General features: G+C 42.4%; 6 protein-coding genes across 6 annotated transcripts; all 6 read right to left on the reverse strand.

Annotated features, from left to right (window-relative positions):
• Positions 1 to 1,318: 1,318 nt before the first annotated feature.
• On the reverse strand, positions 1,319 to 2,918 carry EV154DRAFT_577359 (uncharacterized protein; the record flags this gene model as incomplete). Its single annotated transcript, XM_051606523.1, has 2 exons — positions 1,319 to 1,415; positions 1,636 to 2,918. 2 exons carry the CDS (start codon positions 2,916 to 2,918, stop codon positions 1,319 to 1,321), a joined length of 1,380 nt encoding a protein of 459 aa, XP_051452318.1.
• A 373-nt stretch (positions 2,919 to 3,291) lies between these two features.
• EV154DRAFT_555790 (uncharacterized protein) lies at positions 3,292 to 4,556 on the reverse strand (the record flags this gene model as incomplete). The annotated part of the gene is made up of 2 exons (XM_051605301.1): positions 3,292 to 4,304; positions 4,328 to 4,556. The coding sequence occupies 2 exons, from the start codon at positions 4,554 to 4,556 to the stop codon at positions 3,292 to 3,294; spliced, it is 1,242 nt and encodes a 413-aa protein (XP_051452319.1).
• A 1,527-nt stretch (positions 4,557 to 6,083) lies between these two features.
• EV154DRAFT_429900 (uncharacterized protein) lies at positions 6,084 to 6,809 on the reverse strand (the record flags this gene model as incomplete). The annotated part of the gene is made up of 1 exon (XM_051596501.1): positions 6,084 to 6,809. A coding segment is annotated over one exon (726 nt), but the record flags the coding sequence as incomplete, so codon positions are not given.
• Positions 6,810 to 16,042: 9,233 nt separating this feature from the next.
• On the reverse strand, positions 16,043 to 16,768 carry EV154DRAFT_429894 (uncharacterized protein; the record flags this gene model as incomplete). Its single annotated transcript, XM_051596498.1, has 1 exon — positions 16,043 to 16,768. A coding segment is annotated over one exon (726 nt), but the record flags the coding sequence as incomplete, so codon positions are not given.
• A 7,699-nt stretch (positions 16,769 to 24,467) lies between these two features.
• EV154DRAFT_429899 (uncharacterized protein) lies at positions 24,468 to 25,214 on the reverse strand (the record flags this gene model as incomplete). Its single annotated transcript, XM_051596500.1, has 1 exon — positions 24,468 to 25,214. The coding sequence occupies one exon, from the start codon at positions 25,212 to 25,214 to the stop codon at positions 24,468 to 24,470; it is 747 nt and encodes a 248-aa protein (XP_051452322.1).
• A 117-nt stretch (positions 25,215 to 25,331) lies between these two features.
• On the reverse strand, positions 25,332 to 25,733 carry EV154DRAFT_429901 (uncharacterized protein; the record flags this gene model as incomplete). The annotated part of the gene is made up of 1 exon (XM_051596502.1): positions 25,332 to 25,733. A coding segment is annotated over one exon (402 nt), but the record flags the coding sequence as incomplete, so codon positions are not given.
• Between the last annotated feature and the right edge of the window lie 1,224 nt (positions 25,734 to 26,957).

Here is a 26,957-nt window from a genome sequence, read left to right on the forward strand (position 1 = left end):
GGAGATAACTCGTTCAAGAACTGGTTTGTTTCTCTTTTCAACAGTTGTCAGAAACATTTTTCTTTCAGCCGTTTTTTCTACTCCACCCACTACCCAGACGCCATCAACACGGTGCCCGCGATTATACTTCCTCTTACCGAACTTACTCTCGTCAATCTCCACAACAATTGGATTACCTTCGGCATCCAAGCCGCCTATAAACGAGAGATATTTAGTGCTCAAGTTGTTTAAAAAAATATTTGAGCTTACCAATACAACAATCGGACTGTTCGTCAAGATCTTGCTGCAACATTCGCTGAATAGACTTGACAACAGCTCGAACTGTTTTAGCCGAACAGCCAGAAAGTATCTCCATTTGACCCATTTTGGTTCCCACCAACCAAAAGTAAAGAATGGCAAAGATATCGTGAATTTGCGTATTTTTGTAAGCAAAAATACTGTCTTTGACCAAAGGTATACGGGAACCATTACAGACTCGGACACCGTTTAATTGCCGTCCATTACATCTCCAGCGGTATCCTCTTGACTCCTCAAAACCAAAAGTCATAACACGTCCACAATCGCATTCCATACGCTGACTGGGAGAGTAAAAGGCACCAATATTCACAAGGAAACTATTACAGAAAAATTAATTATAAATAAAAATCATATTTTACAAAAAAACGTACTTGATAGCCTGTTGCTCAGTACCAGCAATTGTTGTGAAAAACTCTCTGGCACTTGGAATTGGAACGATATTTTCTCTTTGGTAGTATAACGTCTCTTGGTTGTTTTCACTTTGATGTACAGTTTCTTCTGGAATTACTGGGTTGGTTTGGGATGATTCGGAATCAAAAATTTCGGTTTCATTGGTTTCAGGTTGTTCAAAATGGTGAATGGTGCGATTGTTATGATTGTTACTGAAAGTTTCATACTGAGGGACAGGGGTGCTGACAGTACGACGACGAGAAGAAACATTATCACCAGCTGCAAATGTGCGAGACATCTACCATAACTTATAAATATAACGTGCTTACAGAATAATTGAAAATGACTTACCTTGAAATATTATTTTTAATTTGAAAAAAATTACAAAGTAAAGAAAAACCTAACAAAATGGGACCTATTTATATTAATCTAAAAAAAATTTATCAACATGAACTGTCAATTAGAATTTTTTTTTTGGACTGTTTAATCTGTATTCACTGATCCCTGCTTTATTTACGAGTCATGAAAAAAAAAATTTAAGCCGTACACAAGCAAAAAAAAAATGCATCTGCCCTGGTCGAGAGTTGAACCCAAGTCAGCGCCGTGAGAGGTGCATAGATCTACCACTGCACTATGAGACTGATTTGGTTTTGTTAGGTACACCGCGTAATTGCGGAGTACTAATAAATACGATGAACGTCTCATGAATCGGTCCGTCCAAATAGTGCCTATCAACCTCCTTTCTTTGAGCCAAGAATTCGACCACCACCACCAGCAGAGTTCCTTCCAGTTAGACTAGCACCAGCAATAGAACCAACACCAGCACTAGCACCAGCACCAGACATAGCACCACCAGCACCAGACATATCACCACCAGCACCAGACATATCACCACTAGCACCAGACATATCACCACCAACACCAGACATATCACCACCAGCACCACACATATCACCACCAGTTCCATAGGAAACAGAACCAAGACTAATATCACCGACCTGAGACACCTCACCAACATCAGAGTTCACACCGGAACCACCACCAGACCCAGAGGCACCAACCGACACATCACTAGACGTACCAACTGCCATGTTTTCATCTTCACTCATGTCATCACACATGCTAGACCCGATTGTCTCAGCTGACTCGCTAACCTCAAGCTGCACATGAGGGACAGACTCCATGTCCACATCAAAAATTGTAGAACCCGAAGCCCATTTCGAAGATTTGGTGCCTTTATCCAGTGTGGCAGCTTTTTCACCAGCTATGGAACCATGAGGATCAGCCGTAGATATATTAATACCATCATCTTTTGCGCGATTGCAGGCGCGCAGATACTCGTGCAAATCAACGGCGTCGCTGTTCATCTTTTTGGCCTTACAAAATTTTGCGGTATGACCGTGACCATTACAACTAAAACACACCCGTTTGGCCAGTTCAGGACAGTCCTTTCGAAGATGACCAGCTATTTTACACCAATGGCACACAGGAAGAGCACCTTTGAAAGAAGCAGCAGCAAAACAATCCCATTGTTCCAGGTACAAGCTATTCGACAGAGGTTGGGCTTTTAATGTTTCACCAAGATCATTCTGGTAACCTTCAGAAACATCCAACAAAACAGACACCTCACCCTCAAAAAAACCGTGATAAGTGAACTTCTTGATCTGATACACCTTACCATAATACTTTAGAGACCGTTTCAAATCGGCAGCAAAATTCTCTTCATCAGGTATTCTTAGCATGCTCAACTTGATATGCACCAAATTACTATTTGACATACCATCATGTGAAGGGGAAGCTTTGAAACAAAGTTCACCAACCATTACACCTGTTGAGACAGCCTTAGTTGTACTTTCGGGACGCGAAAACTTCACTTCCACCAGAAGATCACCAGTTGACTTACCACCATACATACTAAGTGGCCGAACACCCGTGATCTTACCACAACTGGCCTCAATGGCAGTATAAGCTTCTGCCCGAACTTTAAAAAGACGAGCCGGAAAAGAAAAAAGGACCGAACCAGGAGTCAAAGCCTGACGCACAATAGCAGCAGCTTTACGAGCCAAGATTTGAATTTCCAGGTCAGCATGTTGGTAAATTACCGTACCAGAAAGCTTAGATTCCAAGTCTTGCACCTTAGAACGATACATTGGACGAACTATTTTATTGGACGCCCCACGAGCAACAACAGTTGTCCAGGACAACCGATCATTTGATTCCATGTCATTCATTTTCAAAATTGGAATCAAGAATTGAAAATTGAGAATTGAAAAAAGTTTTTTGTTCGAAGATTTCTATAAATGTCGAGATTGTAGTCGAGATCGAAGAGATGAACGAAAGCGTAATAATTGAAAAAGATAGAGCTTGCAAAGACGCGTCGAATGCAAAAAGAAAATTGAATGGATGGATAGAATTCACCGAGATATCGTCGAAACAAGTTTTGGGATGCAAATACCTTTTGTAAAAATTCTTTTGAAACTAATATTCGAATAAGCGAAAGAAAGCCTAGGATGCAAATACCTTTTTTTTTTTTTTTTTTTTTTTGTATTAACAGTGAGTTTATTTAGCAAGTTAGATATAGAAGTAAAAAAAGGGAAAACTAAACTATTTCGGTTTAGCAACCTTTGTCTTCGTAAACATTTTGTGACCTTTAAGAGCATGTTGCGTCTGGACAACTAGCTTAGGAGCAGGACCTTTGGATTTTTGCTTGATAGCCTTCTGTTTACCCAAAATGGAACGCTTTTGTCCTAGCATTTTTCTTCCACCATCAAACATTTTACCAGCCAAATGGGAAGTCGGAACTGTCACTGGTAATGTACCCTCGTCTTCTTCAATTTCCATGGACACCGTTTCTACTGTTGTGGCGTACTTAGACGTTGAAGAACCACTTTCAGCAATCTTCGAAGGCTGGCACGCATCTGACAGGTCTGTATCAGAATCGGAGATAACCTGTTCAACAATCGTAGGCAGCTCGATATTAGATTCCTCCTTAGGAGTATGGACTTGCACTGGCTGAAACGTTTTCTTTTTACAAAATTTCGCGGTATGACCATAACCTTGACAAGCGAAGCACTTGGTTTTTGCCAATTCCGGACATTTGGAGCGTATGTGACCGGCGTGGTGACACCAATGACAAACGATAGGGGCACCTTTGAAGGATGCCGAAGCAAAACAATCCCATTCGAACAAATATAAATTATTCGTCAGCGGCTCATTGGCATACTCTCCATTATCATCATCAGAATAACCGGTAGTCGTATCGAGTATCAGTGATAATTCGCCTTCGAAATATCCACCACAAGTGTACTCCTTGACTTGCAAGACTTCTCCGTAAACAAGGAGAGACCTCATTAACTTTTCAAGAAAATCCTCCTTATCAGGAATATATAAAAGAGATATCTTCACGTGGGCAAGCTTCTTCACTTCGCTATCATTTGAATGGGTTCCTTTGATAACGGTGTTCTTGATTGTAACACCAGAAGAAATTGCCTTGTCAAAACTTGAGTCATCAACAAATTTGGCTTCAATCAAATGATCACCATCTAAGCTGGAACCATAATTACTGATTGGGCGGAAACCATGGACCGGACCACATTGCGTTTCAATAAGCTTATATGCTTCGGTACGATGTTGGATTAACGAAGCAGGAATGGAGAAAGAACGGAGTCAGGTGTCAGGGCCTGTTTCACTATTTCGGTAGCCTTCTGCATTCTGATGAGGCCTTCAAGGTCTTCACTTTGGTAGATGACCTTACTTTGTAACTTGAATTGAGAGTCCACATTTTTAGGGACAGATAAAGGACGAACAACTTTCTTGGAATTACCACGGGACACGATTGTTGCCCAGGAATTGTGAAGATTTTCTGCCATTGTTTAATAATCCAGAAAGAAAATTAAAATTGGAGATTGAGAATCGAGAATGTTGAAATCTTTGCCGGATTGGTTAAATGTCGCGATAAACGCTGAGATCGAAGAGATGGAGGGGAGCGTAATAAATAAAAAGATAGAACCGATAGAGAGGAATCGAATGCAATAAAAATTTCTGATGGATGTATAGAATTCACCGAGATATCGTTGAAACAAGAGTATGGATGCAAATACCTTTTGTAAAAATTCTTTAAGCGAAAAAAAGCCCGTTTTGATGCAAATACCTTTTGTAAAAAAAATTCGGTGGTTTTGGCATCAGGATCGTTCCAAGTTTGATTATCCTCCTAAGGTCCCGGAGATTGTACCAACACGATGTTTGCTGAGACCTGTTTTGTGGCGTCGTTTCTGGACTCTTAATTTGACCAGTAAGGCTTTTACACCTTGGTGGCGGTTACTACAAGACTGTATTGGATATCGCGCTAAGCTACATAGATGGTCTCCTTTGAAGTTTCCTAGTGCTACCTGCCCTATATGCCTAGTGTCTTCCTCAGAAGATCTTTTTCACTTTGTGGTCGGCTGTTTGATAAATGGCAATTTTGGTGCAACGTCATTTCGCTTCTTGAAATAGGTGACGACTTTCAAAACGAATACGACGTCTGGTCTGGCATGGTCTCTCTTTGTTCTATTAAATCCAAACGTCTAAAGCCTGATATTCTGGTTCTATTAGGCTCAACTTTTAGTACCCTTTGGAAATACCATTGGCAGTGTGTTATGGAAGATGGCCTATGGAGCTCTCACGCGGCTTTTAACATGTTCCAACAAGACCATTCTGTTCTTATTGCTTCGACCTTGGCAAAGTCAACAGTTCCAAAGATTAGTTTAGTCACGCCTTCGGGCTAATTTTTTTTTTTTTTTTGTATTAACAGTGAGTTTATTTAGCATTGAAAAAATTATAGAAATCGAAAGGGAAAATTAAAAAAATTATTTTTTAACAACCTTTGTCTTCGTGAACAAATTATGACCTTTTAAATTGGATGGTGTACGAACCACCAATTTGGGAAGCGGACCTTTAACGCCTGATTTCGGGACAGAATGCTTACCTAAAACCGAGCGCTTGGCACCAGCAACTTTTATAGCGCCACTAGTAACTTCGACCATCGGACCAGCCGTCGAAGAAGCAGGAGTGGTAGTATTCACGTGATTGTCAACCTCCATGGATACACTCGCAACAGTGGTTGCAAACTTAGAAGCTGCAGAGCCACTTGGTTCAAACTTGGGGGACGTAGACACGTCAGAAATATCTGTGTCCGAGTCAGACAGGACTTGAGCGTGGAGGCTCTCAACGGTGGGGGAGGGAAGATCAGTTGAGATCTCATCCATAACAGGCAGTTCTGTAACACCAAGATTTTTCTTCTTACAAAACTTGGCGGTATGTCCACTACCATGACACGAGAAACATTTGGTTTTAGCCAAATCCGGGCATTTGGACCGTGCGTGTCCAGCCAAACGACACCAGTGACAAACCGTGGGTGCACCTTTAAATGTTGCCGAAGCAAAACAGTCCCATTCCTCCAAGTACAAATTATTTGTAAGTGGCTCATTCTTGACCTTGTCACCAGAAGCATCAATATAGCCAGCCGAGATATCAAGGATAACCGACAGCTCACCTTCAAAGTACCCACCGCAAGTGTACTCTTTCACCTGGTACACTTCACCATAATAACGCAGAGATCTTTTGAGGTCCGCCAGAAACGTATCCTTGTCCGGAATTCGCAAAAGAGTCATCTTGACATGCACAAGTGTATTGTTGCCACTAGGAACAGAAGGAGAGCCTTTAAACAACAAGTTCTTGTAACTAACACCGTGAGTGATTGCCTTTGTAGTGCTTGTTGGCATTACAAACTTAACTTCAACCATGAATTCACCAGCAGAGCGAGTACCATAATTGCTAATAGGACGAAATCCCTGGACAGCACCACATTGATCTTCAATGAGTTCATAAGCTTCTGTCCGATGCTTAAAAAGTGAAGCGGGGAACGAAAACAAAACAGAACCAGGCGTCAGTGCTTGCTTGACAATAGAAGCAGCTTGGCGGACCATAATCTGGTAATCAAGTTCAGGATGATGGAAAAGGGTGTTACTTTTCAACTTGAATTGAGAATCAGTCTCGCCAGAGACAGGAAGTGGACGCAGGACTTTCTTGGAGGCACCGCGAGAAGCCACAGTTGACCAGGAAACATGATCTTGAGTTGACATTGTTAAATAATCCAGAGGAAAAATTAAGAATGTCGATTTTAAATGTGCAAATACGAGAGAATGTTTTCACAAATGTCTTAAATGTCGAAATTGAAGGCGAGATCGAAGAGATTGGTGAAAGCGTAGTAATTGAAAAAGATAGAGCTGATTGAGACGCGTCGAATACAACAAAAATTTGAACGGATTGAACGATTTTTGATGACGGATGGATGGGATAAAGATTTGGATGCAAATACCTTTTGTAAAAATTCTTTAAGCGAAAGAAAGCCTTTCTTTAAGCCCCTTCGGGCTAATTTATAATTTGTACATAATTTAATAACCTTACAGTTCATTTTTTTTTTTTTTTTTTTTTTTTTTTTTGTATTAACTGTAAGTTTATTAGATATATAAAGAAATTATAAAATTAGCCCGAAGGCGTCACTAGACTATCACTACGAACTAAAGGGGATTGAGCTTCTAAAGTATCAGCAATAAGTACTGAGTGATCTTGTTGAAACATATTAAGAGCAGCCTGTGAGTTCCACAGATCACCATCGATCACACAGCGCCAATGGTATTTCCAAAGTGTTGCTAATCCAGAGCCAAGAATAACAAGCATATCCGACGTTAGAGGCTTTTGGTTTTGACCGCAGAGAGATACAAAGCCGGACCAAATATCAAATTCAGTCTCGAAAGTGTCACCAATGTTAAGAAGAGAGATTACGTTACACCAGTATTGCCACTTATCGAAACATCCTACCACAAAATGGAACAAGTCTTCGGAAGAAGAGACTAAACATATAGGGCAGCTAGCACACGGATACTTAGTAGGAGACCACCGGTGTAGTTTAGCCCTGTAGCCTATACAATCCTGAAGTAGCCGCCACCAGGGAGTGAAAGCCTTACTTGTCATATCCAAGGACCAAAAGAGCCGCCATAAGGAAGGCCGAAGTAGAAACCGGGTTGGAACCACTTTGGGTATGACGGCGCGAATCTCAAAATTCGTACGATCTGGATGCCAATACCAACGAAGATCACCTGGACGTATACCAGAAACAGTAACCATGTTACCACGGCCTTGGGGGATAGTCCAATGATAAAGCGCTGGCAGCCATGCTGGGAGCAGAACATCGCGGTTTGATTGATTATGCAAAGCTGTTGGAAGAAAACCAGTTGCAGCAAACCAGCCATCGGATGGATACAAAGCTCGTCGAACCTCTTTCACCTTGCTAGCATTGACGATACGTGTATTTTGCAAGTTATCGGTAGACTGATTCCAAGAAAAAATATCGGAGACCAAATACCGAAGGGGCACAGAAGAGGGTACCAGTGTCGGAGACCAAGTATTAACTGCATCACCAACAGTTACAACACATTGCAGAGGCAGATCTAGAAACCATCGAGCAGACCATGTGTTGGACAAGGACAGTGGAGGAAGCTTCTGTAGAATTTTGCCTAGTTGAGCCAGAGGGACTATCCGTTTTAGTGAATTTTGAAATTTCGTCGGATATAAGAACCAGGGTAAAATTGAGGCGTGACCGGTATATAACTGGATACCACGAACCAACCAAGGAGAAACAAAATCAGTGGCCTTCGGGCCGGAGATCAACCGTTGAATGTAGATGTGTTGCAAAGCTAGTTGTTGCAGATGCACATCAACCAAGCTAACACCACCAAATTTTCGCGGGACATACATAGTAGACATCGAGGGCCGGGGCCAAAAAGGAAGTAAATATCCACGAACCAGAGCTTGGACAGAATCGAGCCACTTAGGTGGTACAGACACTACACGCAAAATGTGCCAGAGCCGACTTAAAAGCAGAGAATTGGCAACAAGACCTGATCCACGCAGAGAGAGATTGCGCTGACGTAAGATATTGGAGTGTCGCAGTATTTTAAGCCGAACTTCATCCAGAAACACATCGAGCTGCGTTGAGGTATGGTATAGAGGGTAACCAAGATATCGAACCGAACCAACAGAACTAGAATCATGCCATTCGAGACCTTCGGATTGAGCAATGTCGACCCATTCAGCATGACCAACCCCGGAGAGGGACACCAACACCGTTTTACTTAGATTTACCTTGGCATTAGAAGCTAGACCGTAGCAATCCAATAAAGATTTCAAGACCGGCCATTCACCTGGACCAGTTAAAAACACCTCCAAGTCATCAGCATAACTTAGTAATTTGACTGGACGAGGAGGGTTCACCACCGACTGACTGATAAAATCGCGATCAGATGAGTTAGGAGTATCAATCCACACCGGTAGAACCAGAGGACACACCGCCGAAGACACCACAACACCACCGAGAGAAACACCAGAGAGACCAGAGCACGCTAGAATGGACCGAAGAAGAGGTTCAAAGGCCAAATTAAAGAGCACAGGAGAGAGAGGATCACCTTGCCGTAGACCTCGAGACTGAGGTATAGGCATTCCTAACCAACCATTGATAGAGATGGATATCTCAGTACCAAAGAACAGAGTACTTAGACAATCCACCAGCGTCAAGGGAAAACCAAATCGAAGAAGCACCTTACGGAGATAATCCGGATGGACCCTATCATACGCCTTTTCTTGATCCAGCAGAACCGCCACCTGAGGAATATCAGGAGCCACATCACGAGCATTAGCCATAAACATTTGATTTAACAAACCATTGTCCGAGATCAATCTATGAGGCATAAAACCAGTTTGGTAAGGATTAATCAGCTGAGGAAGAACAGAATTAAGCGTATTAGCCAGAAGTTTTGTGAACAACTTTGCATCGCTATTGATGAGAGAGAGCGGGCGCCAATTCTTGAGTAACATTGGATCACCTTTCTTGAAAAGTAAGACCATCCTAGTTTGTTGCCAAGAAGAAGGAAACACACCGATAAGAGCATCATTTAGAATACCTAGCAGCATCGTACGAAAGTCAGCCGAAGACTTGAATAGGTATTTGTACACCTCAAAAGGAAGACCATCCAAACCAGGGCTTTTACCAAGGGGAGTATGACCAACCAAATCTTGCAGAGTATCCATCAGAATAGGATCTGTCAGCGAGTTTGAATCTTCTAGAGACAACACCACATCATCAGGAATACTTGCCAAGAGAGAGTCAACAGCTGCATCATCAATTAAATCGGGTGTGTATAGCTCCTGGTAAAAACCTCTTGCTTCCCGAATAATATCATCTGAATTCAGGAAGACAGAACCAGTAGCGGAGCACTTTAAGGATTGTATAGTCTGTTTAGACTGACGCTCCTTGATAACTCGGTAGAAATACTTGTTGTTACGTTCACCCAGTTCATGCCAGCGAGTAGCAGAGCGAAGCATACATTCACGCGTTTCTTTCTGAATCTGATTGTCAATCAGTTGATCTAGCTCTTTCAGTTTCGAGGAATCAACCAAGATACTTCCAGAACCAGACTGAGTTAACACAGCATCACTAGTGATAATGCCCGACGCAGTTGATAGCAGAATTGTACGTTCCTGTTGTAACGAAGCAACTTTGTTCTTGAACCGAGCTTTAGCACCTCTAGTGTACTTCCGTGCGCAGCACTTCAGTAACACTTTGAAAGATTCCCATATGTCTTGAACAGGCACAGGTTCACCCCCACCACCGTCACCAGGATTATCAACACAAACAATGGAATCAAAGAAGAGTGCCACGGTCTTATCAAGCAGAACCAGGAACTCAGCATCATCCAATAAAGTAGGGTTGAAACGCCAACAACCAGGACCAATATCAACACGGGCAGGAACAAGATCGATTGATAGTAAACAATGATCTGTATACGCCGAAGGGACTTTTCGAATCATACCATTAACCAGTCGAGTAGCCAGAGAGCGATGACCAAAGACATAATCAATAGTAGTTCTTGAGTTACCCTGCGTGTGAGTAGGAAGACCAGAAGGAAAGCAATTGTCGAAATGACTACGCACCCAATCAAACCAGAAAGACACAGTGGAATGACCAGTAACCTTGACATTATGAAGATTCATGTTGAGATCACCCATAAGTAGCCAAGACGCAGTAGACATGTCAGAGAAAAAAGGAAGAGAAAGAAAATTGTTCAAAAACAGAGGACGGTCCGAAGACTGTGCCGGTACGTAAACAGAGGCAACGCGACACAAGACATTATGCTGAAGATCCATAACTGAACCAACAACACAACGCTCGTCCAATGAAACAGCAGTGTCATCCAGATAGAGACCAGAATTGAGACATACAATAGCACAATATTTGGAGACAACTACCGAACAACGAGGAAAAAGAAAGGAGCAGAATTGAAGCATTTGATCATCAGTAAGATGGGCTTGATGAAAGAAGAAACTTCTTGAATGCAAAGAACATCCAGAGACAAAGAACGATTGCGCAGAAAAGAAATAAATTCCTTTTGAATTTGAGGGCTCGTCGACTTGAAAATGCTGCGCGCATTAAGTGAGCCAAAGCGAAGAGGTTTACCTAACATTGCGCCTTATCGGCAATCTGTTGGAGTTTCTTTTCATATGAATACTTGTATATGGCGGAGGCACACCCATTTTCTTCGAAGAACTAGATACTTTATTCAAACTACCGCCAGCAGGCTGAACAGTCTTTCCTTTCTTTGGAGCCGAGAAGTTCGACCTATGCCGACCACCACAGTAGTTTCCTTCCAGTTTGCAGCACCAGCCACAGAACCACCAACACAGCAGCTAAGAGCACCAGCACCAGACATATCACCACGACAACAGACATATCACCTACCATACACCGGACATATCAACCACCAGCACAGATATATCACCACCCAGTTTCCCGAAGAAACAGCACCAAGACTAATATCCACACGACCTGAGACACCTCACCAACATCAGGTTCACACCCGGAAACCACCACCAGACCCAGAAACGCACCAACCGACAAACACCACTACACGCACCTACTACGGCCAGTGCTTCATCTTCCACTCATGTCATCGCACATGCTAGATCCGAGTGCTCAACTGTCTCAACTGTACTCGCTACCTCAAGCTGCACCTGAGTGGGATACAGACTCCATGTCCACATCAAAATTGTAGAACCCGAAGCCCATTTCGAAGATTTGGTGCCTTTATCAAGTGTGGCAGCGTTTTCAACCAGCTAAGAACCATGAGGATCACCGTAGATATATTAATACCATCATCTTTTGCGCGATTGCAGGCGCGCAGATACTCGTGCAAATCAACGGCGTCGCTGTTCATCTTTTTGGCCTTACAAAATTTGCGGTATGACCATGACCATTACAACTAAAACACACCCGTTTGGCCAGTTCAGGACAGTCCTTTCGAAGATGACCAGCCATTTTACACCAATGGCACACAGGAAGAGCACCTTTGAAAGAAGCAGCAGCAAAACAATCCCATTGTTCCAGGTACAAGCTATTCGACAGAGGTGGGCTTTTAATGTTTCACCAAGATCATTCTGATAACCTTCAGACACATCCAACAAAACAGACACCTCACCCTCAAAAAAACCGTGATAAGTGAACTTCTTGATCTGATACACCTTACCATAATACTTTAGAGACCGTTTCAAATCGGCAGCAAAATTCTCTTCATCAGGTATTCTAGCATGCTCAACTTGATATGCACCAAATTACTATTTGACATACCATCATGTGAAGGGGAAGCTTTGAAACAAAGTTCACCAACCATTACACCTGTTGAGGACAGCCTTAGTTGTACTTTCGGGACCGCGAAAAACTTCACTTTTCCACCAGAAGATCACCAGTTGACTTACCACCATACATCTAAGTGGCCGAACACCCCGTGATTCTTACCACCACTGGCCTCAATGGCAGTCCTAAGCTTCTGCCCGAACTTTTCTAAAGAGACGAGGCCGGACATAGGAAAAAGGACCGACCAGGAGTCAAAGCACTGACGCTACAATAGCAGCAGCTTTAACGAGCAAGATTTGAATTTCCAGTCAGCATGTTGGAAATTACCGTACCAGCAAAGCTTAGATTCCAAGTCTTGCCCTCTGAGAACGGATAATATTGGCACGACCTATTTTCTTGGAGCGCCCCACGAGCAACACACAGTTGTCCAGGACACCCGATATATGTTGATTGCCTGTTCATTCATTTTCAAAATTGGAATCAAGAATTGAAAATTGAGAACTTGAAAAATAGTTTTTTGTTCGAAGATTTCTATAAATGTCGAGATTGTAGTCGAGATCGAAGAGATGAACGAAAGCGTAATAATTGAAAAGATAGAGCTTGCAAAGACGCGTCGAATGCAAAAAGAAAATTGAATGGATGGATAGAATTCACCGAGATATCGTCGAAACAAGTTTTGGGATGCAAATACCTTTTGTAAAAATTCTTTTGAAACTAATATTCGAATAAGCGAAAGAAAGCCTAGGATGCAAAATACCTTTTTTTTTTTTTTTTTTTTTTTGTATTAACAGTGAGTTTATTTAGCAAGTTAGATATAGAAGTAAAAAAAGGGAAAACTAAACTATTTCGGTTTAGCAACCTTTGTCTTCGTAAACATTTTGTGACCTTTAGAGCATGTTGCGTCTGGACAACTAGCTTAGGAGCAGGACCTTTGGATTTTGCTTGATAGCCTTCTGTTTACCCAAAATGGAACGCTTTTGTCCTAGCATTTTTCTTCCACCATCAAACATTTTACCAGCCAAATGGGAAGTCGGAACTGTCACTGGTAATGTACCCTCGTCTTCTTCAATTTCCATGGACACCGTTTCTACTGTTGTGGCGTACTTAGACGTTGAAGAACCACTTTCAGCAATCTTCGAAGGCTGGTACGCATCTGACAGGTCTGTATCAGAATCGGAGATAACCTGTTCAACAATCGTAGGCAGCTCGATATTAGAATCCTCCTTAGGAGTATGGACTTGCACTGGCTGAAACGTTTTCTTTTTACAAAATTTCGCGGTATGACCATAACCTTGACAAGCGAAGCACTTGGTTTTTGCCAATTCCGGACATTTGGAGCGTATGTGACCGGCGTGGTGACACCAATGACAAACGATAGGGGCACCTTTGAAGGATGCCGAAGCAAAACAATCCCATTCGAACAAATATAAATTATTCGACAGCGGCTCATTGGCATACTCTCCATTATCATCATCAGAATAACCGGTAGTCGTATCGAGTATCAGTGATAATTCGCCTTCGAAATATCCACCACAAGTGTACTCCTTGACTTGCAAGACTTCTCCGTAAACAAGGAGAGACCTCATTAACTTTTCAAGAAAATTCCTCCTTATCAGGAATATATAAAAGAGATATCTTCACGTGGGCAAGCTTCTTCACTTCGCTATCATTGAATGGGTTCCTTTGATAACGGTGTTCTTGATTGTAACACCAGAAGAAATTGCCTTGTCAAAACTTGAGTCATCAACAAATTTGGCTTCAATCAAATGATCACCATCTAAGCTGGAACCATAATTACTGATTGGGCGGAAACCATGGACCGGACCACATTGCGTTTCAATAAGCTTATATGCTTCGGTACGATGTTGGATTAACGAAGCAGGAATGGAGAAAAGAACGGAGTCAGGTGTCAGGGCCTGTTTCACTATTTCGGTAGCCTTCTGCATTCTGATGAGGCCTTCAAGGTCATCACTTTGGTAGATGACCTTACTTTGTAACTTGAATTGAGAGTCCACATTTTTAGGGACAGATAAAGGACGAACAACTTTCTTGGAATTACCACGGGACACTATTGTTGCCCAGGAATTGTGAAGATTTTCTGCATTGTTTAATAATCCAGAAAGAAAATTAAAATTGGAGATTGAGAATCGAGAATGTTGAAATCTTTGCCGGATTGGTTAAATGTCGCGATAAACGCTGAGATCGAAGAGATGGAGGGGAGCGTAATAAATAAAAAAGATAGAACCGATAGAGAGGAATCGAATGCAATAAAAATTTCTGATGGATGTATAGAATTCACCGAGATATCGTTGAAACAAGAGTATGGATGCAAATACCTTTTGTAAAAATTCTTTAAGCGAAAAAAAGCCCGTTTTGATGCAAATACCTTTTGTAAAAAAAATTCGGTGGTTTTGGCATCAGGATCGTTCCAAGTTTGATTATCCTCCTAAGGTCCCGGAGATTGTACCAACACGATGTTTGCTGAGACCTGTTTGTGGCGTCGTTTCTGGACTCTTAATTTGACCAGTAAGGCTTTTACACCTTGGTGGCGGTTACTACAAGACTGTATTGGATATCGCGCTAAGCTACATAGATGGTCTCCTTTGAAGTTTCCTAGTGCTACCTGCCCTATATGCCTAGTGTCTTCCTCAGAAGATCTTTTTCACTTTGTGGTCGGCTGTTTGATAAATGGCAATTTTGGTGCAACGTCATTTCGCTTCTTGAAATAGGTGACGACTTTCAAAACGAATACGACGTCTGGTCTGGCATGGTCTCTCTTTGTTCTATTAAATCCAAACGTCTAAAGCCTGATATTCTGGTTCTATTAGGCTCAACTTTTAGTACCCTTTGGAAATACCATTGGCAGTGTGTTATGGAAGATGGCCTATGGAGCTCTCACGCGGCTTTTAACATGTTCCAACAAGACCATTCTGTTCTTATTGCTTCGACCTTGGCAAAGTCAACAGTTCCAAAGATTAGTTTAGTCACGCCTTCGGGCTAATTTTTTTTTTTTTTTGTATTAACAGTGAGTTTATTTAGCATTGAAAAAATTATAGAAATCGAAAGGGAAAATTAAAAAAATTATTTTTTAACAACCTTTGTCTTCGTGAACAAATTATGACCTTTTAAATTGGATGGTGTACGAACCACCAATTTGGGAAGCGGACCTTTAACGCCTGATTTCGGGACAGAATGCTTACCTAAAACCGAGCGCTTGGCACCAGCAACTTTTATAGCGCCACTAGTAACTTCGACCATCGGACCAGCCGTCGAAGAAGCAGGAGTGGTAGTATTCACGTGATTGTCAACCTCCATGGATACACTCGCAACAGTGGTTGCAAACTTAGAAGCTGCAGAGCCACTTGGTTCAAACTTGGGGGACGTAGACACGTCAGAAATATCTGTGTCCGAGTCAGACAGGACTTGAGCGTGGAGGCTCTCAACGGTGGGGGAGGGAAGATCAGTTGAGATCTCATCCATAACAGGCAGTTCTGTAACACCAAGATTTTTCTTCTTACAAAACTTGGCGGTATGTCCACTACCATGACACGAGAAACATTTGGTTTTAGCCAAATCCGGGCATTTGGACCGTGCGTGTCCAGCCAAACGACACCAGTGACAAACCGTGGGTGCACCTTTAAATGTTGCCGAAGCAAAACAGTCCCATTCCTCCAAGTACAAATTATTTGTAAGTGGCTCATTCTTGACCTTGTCACCAGAAGCATCAATATAGCCAGCCGAGATATCAAGGATAACCGACAGCTCACCTTCAAAGTACCCACCGCAAGTGTACTCTTTCACCTGGTACACTTCACCATAATAACGCAGAGATCTTTTGAGGTCCGCCAGAAACGTATCCTTGTCCGGAATTCGCAAAAGAGTCATCTTGACATGCACAAGTGTATTGTTGCCACTAGGAACAGAAGGAGAGCCTTTAAACAACAAGTTCTTGTAACTAACACCGTGAGTGATTGCCTTTGTAGTGCTTGTTGGCATTACAAACTTAACTTCAACCATGAATTCACCAGCAGAGCGAGTACCATAATTGCTAATAGGACGAAATCCCTGGACAGCACCACATTGATCTTCAATGAGTTCATAAGCTTCTGTCCGATGCTTAAAAAGTGAAGCGGGGAACGAAAACAAAACAGAACCAGGCGTCAGTGCTTGCTTGACAATAGAAGCAGCTTGGCGGACCATAATCTGGTAATCAAGTTCAGGATGATGGAAAAGGGTGTTACTTTTCAACTTGAATTGAGAATCAGTCTCGCCAGAGACAGGAAGTGGACGCAGGACTTTCTTGGAGGCACCGCGAGAAGCCACAGTTGACCAGGAAACATGATCTTGAGTTGACATTGTTAAATAATCCAGAGGAAAAATTAAGAATGTCGATTTTAAATGTGCAAATACGAGAGAATGTTTTCACAAATGTCTTAAATGTCGAAATTGAAGGCGAGATCGAAGAGATTGGTGAAAGCGTAGTAATTGAAAAAGATAGAGCTGATTGAGACGCGTCGAATACAACAAAATTTGAACGGATTGAACGATTTTTGATGACGGATGGATGGGATAAAGATTTGGATGCAAATACCTTTTGTAAAAATTCTTTAAGCGAAAGAAAGCCTTTCTTTAAGCCCCTTCGGGCTAATTTATAATTTGTACATAATTTAATAACCTTACAGTTCATTTTTTTTTTTTTTTTTTTTTTTTTTTTGTATTAACTGTAAGTTTATTAGATATATAAAGAAATTATAAAATTAGCCCGAAGGCGTCACTAGACTATCACTACGAACTAAAGGGGATTGAGCTTCTAAAGTATCAGCAATAAGTACTGAGTGATCTTGTTGAAACATATTAAGAGCAGCCTGTGAGTTCCACAGATCACCATCGATCACACAGCGCCAATGGTATTTCCAAAGTGTTGCTAATCCAGAGCCAAGAATAACAAGCATATCCGACGTTAGAGGCTTTTGGTTTTGACCGCAGAGAGATACAAAGCCGGACCAAATATCAAATTCAGTCTCGAAAGTGTCACCAATGTTAAGAAGAGAGATTACGTTACACCAGTATTGCCACTTATCGAAACATCCTACCACAAAATGGAACAAGTCTTCGGAAGAAGAGACTAAACATATAGGGCAGCTAGCACACGGATACTTAGTAGGAGACCACCGGTGTAGTTTAGCCCTGTAGCCTATACAATCCTGAAGTAGCCGCCACCAGGGAGTGAAAGCCTTACTTGTCATATCCAAGGACCAAAAGAGCCGCCATAAGGAAGGCCGAAGTAGAAACCGGGTTGGAACCACTTTGGGTATGACGGCGCGAATCTCAAAATTCGTACGATCTGGATGCCAATACCAACGAAGATCACCTGGACGTATACCAGAAACAGTAACCATGTTACCACGGCCTTGGGGGATAGTCCAATGATAAAGCGCTGGCAGCCATGCTGGGAGCAGAACATCGCGGTTTGATTGATTATGCAAAGCTGTTGGAAGAAAACCAGTTGCAGCAAACCAGCCATCGGATGGATACAAAGCTCGTCGAACCTCTTTCACCTTGCTAGCATTGACGATACGTGTATTTTGCAAGTTATCGGTAGACTGATTCCAAGAAAAAATATCGGAGACCAAATACCGAAGGGGCACAGAAGAGGGTACCAGTGTCGGAGACCAAGTATTAACTGCATCACCAACAGTTACAACACATTGCAGAGGCAGATCTAGAAACCATCGAGCAGACCATGTGTTGGACAAGGACAGTGGAGGAAGCTTCTGTAGAATTTTGCCTAGTTGAGCCAGAGGGACTATCCGTTTTAGTGAATTTTGAAATTTCGTCGGATATAAGAACCAGGGTAAAATTGAGGCGTGACCGGTATATAACTGGATACCACGAACCAACCAAGGAGAAACAAAATCAGTGGCCTTCGGGCCGGAGATCAACCGTTGAATGTAGATGTGTTGCAAAGCTAGTTGTTGCAGATGCACATCAACCAAGCTAACACCACCAATTTTCGCGGGACATACATAGTAGACATCGAGGGCCGGGGCCAAAAAGGAAGTAAATATCCACGAACCAGAGCTTGGACAGAATCGAGCCACTTAGGTGGTACAGACACTACACGCAAAATGTGCCAGAGCCGACTTAAAAGCAGAGAATTGGCAACAAGACCTGATCCACGCAGAGAGAGATTGCGCTGACGTAAGATATTGGAGTGTCGCAGTATTTTAAGCCGAACTTCATCCAGAAACACATCGAGCTGCGTTGAGGTATGGTATAGAGGGTAACCAAGATATCGAACCGAACCAACAGAACTAGAATCATGCCATTCGAGACCTTCGGATTGAGCAATGTCGACCCATTCAGCATGACCAACCCCGGAGAGGGACACCAACACCGTTTTACTTAGATTTACCTTGGCATTAGAAGCTAGACCGTAGCAATCCAATAAAGATTTCAAGACCGGCCATTCACCTGGACCAGTTAAAAACACCTCCAAGTCATCAGCATAACTTAGTAATTTGACTGGACGAGGAGGGTTCACCACCGACTGACTGATAAAATCGCGATCAGATGAGTTAGGAGTATCAATCCACACCGGTAGAACCAGAGGACACACCGCCGAAGACACCACAACACCACCGAGAGAAACACCAGAGAGACCAGAGCACGCTAGAATGGACCGAAGAAGAGGTTCAAAGGCCAAATTAAAGAGCACAGGAGAGAGAGGATCACCTTGCCGTAGACCTCGAGACTGAGGTATAGGCATTCCTAACCAACCATTGATAGAGATGGATATCTCAGTACCAAAGAACAGAGTACTTAGACAATCCACCAGCGTCAAGGGAAAACCAAATCGAAGAAGCACCTTACGGAGATAATCCGGATGGACCCTATCATACGCCTTTTCTTGATCCAGCAGAACCGCCACCTGAGGAATATCAGGAGCCACATCACGAGCATTAGCCATAAACATTTGATTTAACAAACCATTGTCCGAGATCAATCTATGAGGCATAAAACCAGTTTGGTAAGGATTAATCAGCTGAGGAAGAACAGAATTAAGCGTATTAGCCAGAAGTTTTGTGAACAACTTTGCATCGCTATTGATGAGAGAGAGCGGGCGCCAATTCTTGAGTAACATTGGATCACCTTTCTTGAAAAGTAAGACCATCCTAGTTTGTTGCCAAGAAGAAGGAAACACACCGATAAGAGCATCATTTAGAATACCTAGCAGCATCGTACGAAAGTCAGCCGAAGACTTGAATAGGTATTTGTACACCTCAAAAGGAAGACCATCCAAACCAGGGCTTTTACCAAGGGGAGTATGACCAACCAAATCTTGCAGAGTATCCATCAGAATAGGATCTGTCAGCGAGTTTGAATCTTCTAGAGACAACACCACATCATCAGGAATACTTGCCAAGAGAGAGTCAACAGCTGCATCATCAATTAAATCGGGTGTGTATAGCTCCTGGTAAAAACCTCTTGCTTCCCGAATAATATCATCTGAATTCAGGAAGACAGAACCAGTAGCGGAGCACTTTAAGGATTGTATAGTCTGTTTAGACTGACGCTCCTTGATAACTCGGTAGAAATACTTGTTGTTACGTTCACCCAGTTCATGCCAGCGAGTAGCAGAGCGAAGCATACATTCACGCGTTTCTTTCTGAATCTGATTGTCAATCAGTTGATCTAGCTCTTTCAGTTTCGAGGAATCAACCAAGATACTTCCAGAACCAGACTGAGTTAACACAGCATCACTAGTGATAATGCCCGACGCAGTTGATAGCAGAATTGTACGTTCCTGTTGTAACGAAGCAACTTTGTTCTTGAACCGAGCTTTAGCACCTCTAGTGTACTTCCGTGCGCAGCACTTCAGTAACACTTTGAAAGATTCCCATATGTCTTGAACAGGCACAGGTTCACCCCCACCACCGTCACCAGGATTATCAACACAAACAATGGAATCAAAGAAGAGTGCCACGGTCTTATCAAGCAGAACCAGGAACTCAGCATCATCCAATAAAGTAGGGTTGAAACGCCAACAACCAGGACCAATATCAACACGGGCAGGAACAAGATCGATTGATAGTAAACAATGATCTGTATACGCCGAAGGGACTTTTCGAATCATACCATTAACCAGTCGAGTAGCCAGAGAGCGATGACCAAAGACATAATCAATAGTAGTTCTTGAGTTACCCTGCGTGTGAGTAGGAAGACCAGAAGGAAAGCAATTGTCGAAATGACTACGCACCCAATCAAACCAGAAAGACACAGTGGAATGACCAGTAACCTTGACATTATGAAGATTCATGTTGAGATCACCCATAAGTAGCCAAGACGCAGTAGACATGTCAGAGAAAAAAGGAAGAGAAAGAAAATTGTTCAAAAACAGAGGACGGTCCGAAGACTGTGCCGGTACGTAAACAGAGGCAACGCGACACAAGACATTATGCTGAAGATCCATAACTGAACCAACAACACAACGCTCGTCCAATGAAACAGCAGTGTCATCCAGATAGAGACCAGAATTGAGACATACAATAGCACAATATTTGGAGACAACTACCGAACAACGAGGAAAAAGAAAGGAGCAGAATTGAAGCATTTGATCATCAGTAAGATGGGCTTGATGAAAAGAAGAAACTTCTTGAATGCAAAGAACATCCAGAGACAAAGAACGATTGCGCAGAAAAGAAATAAATTCCTTTTGAATTTGAGGGCTCGTCGACTTGAAAATGCTGCGCGCATTAAGTGAGCCAAAGCGAAGAGGTTTACCTAACATTGCGCCTTATCGGCAATCTGTTGGAGTTTCTTTTTCATATGAATACTTGTATATGGCGGAGGCACACCCATTTTCTTCGAAGAACTAGATACTTTATTCAAACTACCGCCAGCAGGCTGAACAGTCTTTCCTTTCTTTGAGCCGAGAATTCGACCACCACCACCACTATGGTTCCTTCCAGTTTGAGCAGCACCAGCCACAGAACCACCACCAGCACTAGCACCAGCACCAGACATATCACCACCAGCACCAGACATATCACCACCAACACCAGACATATCACCACCAGTTCCAGAAGAAACAGCACCAAGACTAATACCACCGACCTGGGACACCTCACCAACATCAGAGTTCACACCGGAACCACCACCAGACCCAGAGGCACCAACCGACACACCACTAGACGCACCAACTGCCAAGTCTTCATCTTCACTCATGTCATCGCACATGCTAGACCCGATTGTCTCAACTGACTCGCTAACCTCAAGCTGCACCTGAGGGGCAGACTCCATGTCCACATCAAAAATTGTAGAACCCGAAGCCCATTTCGAAGATTTGGTGCCTTTATCAAGTGTGGCAGCTTTTTCACCAGCTATAGAACCATGAGGATCAGCCGTAGATATATTAATACCATCATCTTTTGCGCGATTGCAAGCGCGCAGATACTCGTGCAAATCAACGGCGTCGCTGTTCATCTTTTTGGCCTTACAAAATTTTGCGGTATGACCATGACCATTACAACTAAAACACACCCGTTTGGCCAGTTCAGGACAGTCCTTTCGAAGATGACCAGCCATTTTACACCAATGGCACACAGGAAGAGCACCTTTGAAAGAAGCAGCAGCAAAACAATCCCATTGTTCCAGGTACAAGCTATTCGACAGAGGTTGGGCTTTTAATGTTTCACCAAGATCATTCTGATAACCTTCAGACACATCCAACAAAACAGACACCTCACCCTCAAAAAAACCATGATAAGTGAACTTCTTGATCTGATACACCTTACCATAATACTTTAGAGACCGTTTCAAATCGGCAGCAAAATTCTCTTCATCAGGTATTCTTAGCATGCTCAACTTGATATGCACCAAATTACTATTTGACATACCATCATGTGAAGGGGAAGCTTTGAAACAAAGTTCACCAACCATTACACCTGTTGAGACAGCCTTAGTTGTACTTTCGGGACGCGAAAACTTCACTTCCACCAGAAGATCACCAGTTGACTTACCACCATACATACTAAGTGGCCGAACACCCGTGATCTTACCACAACTGGCCTCAATGGCAGTATAAGCTTCTGCCCGAACTTTAAAAAGACGAGCCGGAAAAGAAAAAAGAACCGAACCAGGAGTCAAAGCCTGACGCACAATAGCAGCAGCTTTACGAGCCAAGATTTGAATTTCCAGGTCAGCATGTTGGTAAATTACCGTACCAGAAAGCTTAGATTCCAAGTCTTGCACCTTAGAGCGATACATTGGACGAACAATTTTATTGGACGCCCCACGAGCAACAACAGTTGTCCAGGACAACCGATCATTTGATTCCATGTCATTCATTTTCAAAATTGGAATCAAGAGTTGAAAATTGAGAATTGAAAAAAGTTTTTTGTTCGAAGATTTCTATAAATGTCGAGATTGAAGTCGAGATCGAAGAGATGAGCGAAAGCGTAATAATTGAAAAAGATAGAGCTTGCAAAGACGCGTCGAATGCAAAAAGAAAATTGAATGGATGGATAGAATTCACCGAGATATCGTCGAAACAAGTTTTTGGATGCAAATACCTTTTGTAAAAATTCTTTAAGCCAAAGAAAGCGCCCTCGAAAGAAAGCTCCCCGCGAAAAAAAAAAAAAAAAAAAAAGCTTCGCGTTGAAAAACTTTAGATGAAAAGTGAAATCGAAAAATAATATTTGAAAAATCACATTTGAGCGGCGATTCGGAACTTGAACAGATTAAAAACCCGCGTTTTACAACATAGACAATTACATTTAACTATATAAAAACTACATGTTATTTGTACATGTATTTGTTACACATGCAATTGCATGTTGCGTCTATTTACGTTTAGTGTATATTAGCGTTTGTCTTCACATATCCCCGTATAGCCATTGGGATTTTTTCCCGTGATAATCACGTGAATGTCATGTGATAACAATTTCGCGAATTCAATAGAATTTCATCTCGAATTTTGTGTAAATTTTACTGAATTTCATGTCGAATTCAGTGAATGCATGCTTCGCTCTGCTACTCGCTGGCATGAACTGGGTGAACGTAACAACAAGTATTTCTACCGATTTATAAAGAGCTTCAGTCTAAACAGACTATACAATCCTTAAAGGGCTCCTCTAATGGTTCTGTCTTCCTGAATTCAGATGATATTATTCGGGAAGCAAGAGGTTTTTACCAGGAGCTATACACACCCGATTTAATTGATGATGCAGCTGTTGACTCTCTCTCGGCAAGTATTCCTAATGATGTGGTGTTGTCTCTAGCGGATTCAGATTCGCTGACAGATCCTATTCTGATGGATACTCTGCAAGATTTGGTTGGTCATACCCCCCTTGGTAAAAGCCCTGGTTTGGATCGTCTTCCTTTTGAGGTGTACAAATACCTATTCAAGTCTTCGGCTGATTTTCGTACGATGCTGCTAGGTATTTTAAATGATGCTCTTATCAGTGTGTTTCCTCCTTCTTGGCAACAAACTAGGATGGTCTTACTTTTCAAGAAAAGTGATCCTATGTTACTCAAGAATTGGCGTCCGCTCTCTCTCATCAATAGCGATGCAAAGTTGTTCACAAAACTTCTGGCTAATAGGCTTAATACTGTTCTTCCTCAGCTGTTCAATCCTTACCAAACTGGTTTTATGCTCTATAGATTGATCTCGGACAATGGTTGGTTAAATCAAATATTTATGGCTAATGCTCGTGATGTGGATCCTGATATTCCTCAAGTGGCAGTTCTGCTGGATCAAAAAAAGGTGTATGATAGGGTCCATCCGGAATATCTCCGCAAGGTGCTTCTTCGATTTGGTTTTCCCTTGACGCTGGTGGATTGTCTAAGTACTCTGTTCTTTGGTACTGAGATATCCATCTCTATCAATGGTTGGTTAGAAATGCATATACCTCAGTCTCGAGGTCTACGGCAAGGTGATCCTCTCTCTCCTCTGCTCTTTAATTTGGCCTTTGAACCTCTTTTTTTTTTTTTTGTATGTAACAGTGAGTTTATTTAGCAAGAAAGATATAGAAGTGAAAAAGGGAAAGCTAAACTATTTCGTTTTAGTAACCTTTGTCTTCGTAAACATTTTGTGACCTTTAAGACCAGGTTGCGTCTGGACAACCAACTTAGGAGTAGTACCTTTGGAGGTTGGTTTGATAGCCTTCTGTTTACCCAATAGGGATCGCTTATGTCCTAGTATTTTCCTTCCGCTATCAACCATTTTACCAGCCAAATGGGATGTCGGAGGTGACACGGGTGATGTACCCTCGTCCTCTTCAATTTCCATGCAGACCGTTTTTATAGTTGTGGCGTACTTGGACGATGAAGAACCACTTGCAACAGTCGTCGAAGCTTGGTACGCATCTGACAGGTCGGTATCAGAATCGGAGATAGACTGTTCAACAATCGTAGGCAGCTTGACATTTGATTCCTTCTTAGGAGTATTGATTTGCTCTGGCTGACACGTTCTCTTTTTACAAAACTTGGCGGTATGACCATGATCTTGACAAGCGAAGCATTTGGTTTTGGCCAATTCGGGACATTTCGAGCGTACATGACCGGCGTGGTGACACCAATGACAAACGATAGGGGCACCTTTGAAGGATGCCGAAGCAAAACAATCCCATTGATACAGATATAAATTATTGGTGAGCGGCTCATTGGGAAACACTGCACTATCATCAGGAGAATAACCGGCCGACGTATTGAGTATCACTGACAATTGGCCTTCGAAATACCCACCACAAGTGTACTCCTTGACTTGCAAGACTTGTCCGTAAACAAGAAGAGAGTTCATAAACTTTTCAAGAAATTCCTCCTTATCAGGAATGTGTAAAAGTGAGATTTTCACATGGGCAAGCCTGTAACTTTCGGAATCAACTGTAATAGTTGCTTTGATAACGGTGTTCTTGATTGTAACACCAGTAAAAATTGCCTTTTCAAGACTTGAGTCATCAACAAATTTGACTTCAATCAAAAGATCACCATTTAAGCTCGAGCCATAATTACTGATTGGGCGGAAACCATGGACCGGCCCACATTGCGTTTCAATAAGCTTATATGCTTCGGTACGATGTTCGAGTAAAGAAGCAGGAAAGGAGAAAAGAGCAGAGTCAGGTGTCAAGGCCTGTTTCACGATTGCGGTAGCCTGCTGCATTCTGATGATGCTGTCAAGGATTTCATGTTGGTAGATTACCTTACTTTGTAACTTGAATTGAGAATCCAAATTGTTAGAGACAGACAAAGGGCGAATAACTTTCTTGGATTTTCCAAGGGACACGATGTTTGCCCAAGATTCGGGAAGAGTTTCTGCCATTTTTTAATGATCCAGAAAGAAAATTAAAATTAGAGATTGAGAATTGAGATTGTTGAAATCTTTGCCGGATTGGTTAAATGTCGCGATAAACGGCGAGATCGAAGAGATGGAGGGTAGCGTAATAAATAAAAAAGATATAAACGATAGAGAGGAATCGAATGCAATAAAAATTTCTGATGGATGTATAGAATTCACCGAGATATCGTCGAAACAAGTTTTTGGATGCAAATACCTTTTGTAAAAATTCTTTAAGCGAAAGAAAGCCCTTTTGTAAAAATTCTTTTAGCGAAAGTGGATCTTGGATGGAAATACCTTTTATAAAAATTCTTTACGCGAAAGAAAGCCAATGCATGAAATCAACGGCGGGTTTGGCCTTTGAACCTCTTCTTCGGTCCATTCTAGCGTGGTCTGGTCTCTCTGGTGTTTCTCTAGGTGGTGGTGCGGCGTCTTCGGCGGTGTGTCCTCTCGTTCTTCCGGTATGGATTGATACTTCTAGCTCATCCGATTGCGATTTTATCAGTCAGTCGGTGGTGAACCCTCGTCGTCCTGTCAAATTACTAGGTTATGCTGATGACTTGGAGGTGTTTTTAACTGGTCCAGGTGAATGGCCGGTCTTGAAATCTTTATTGGATTGCTACGGTCTAGCTCAAACGTCAAAGTAAATCTTAGTAAAACGGTGTTGGTGTCTCTCTCCGGTGTTGGTCATGCTGAATGGGTCGACATTGCGCAATCTGAAGGTCTCGAATGGCATGATTCTAGTTCTGTTGGTGCGGTGCGATATCTTGGTTACCCTCTATACCATACCTCTACACAGCTCGATGCGTTTCGGGACGAAGTTCGGCTTAAAATACTGCGACACTCGAATATCTTACGTCAGCGTAATCTTTCTCTGCGTGGATCAGGTCTTGTTTCCAATTCTCTGCTTTTAAGTCGGCTCTGGCACATTTTGCGTGTGGTGTCTGTTCTAACTAAGTGGTTCGATTCTGTCCAAGCTCTGGTTCGTGGATATTTACTTCCTTTTTGGCCCCGGCCCTCGATGTCTACTATGTATGTCCCGCGAAAATTCGGTGGTGTTAGCTTGGTCGATGTGCATCTGCAACAGCTAGCATTGCAACACATCTACATTCAGCGGTTGATCTCCGGCCCGAAGACAACTGATTTTGTTTCTCCTTGGTTGGTTCGTGGTATCCAGTTATATACCGGTCATGCCTCAATTTTACCCTG

Source organism: Mucor mucedo, assembly GCF_025094135.1.
Source record: "Mucor mucedo strain NRRL 3635 chromosome Unknown EV154scaffold_149, whole genome shotgun sequence".
Lineage (NCBI taxonomy): Eukaryota > Fungi > Mucoromycota > Mucoromycetes > Mucorales > Mucoraceae > Mucor > Mucor mucedo.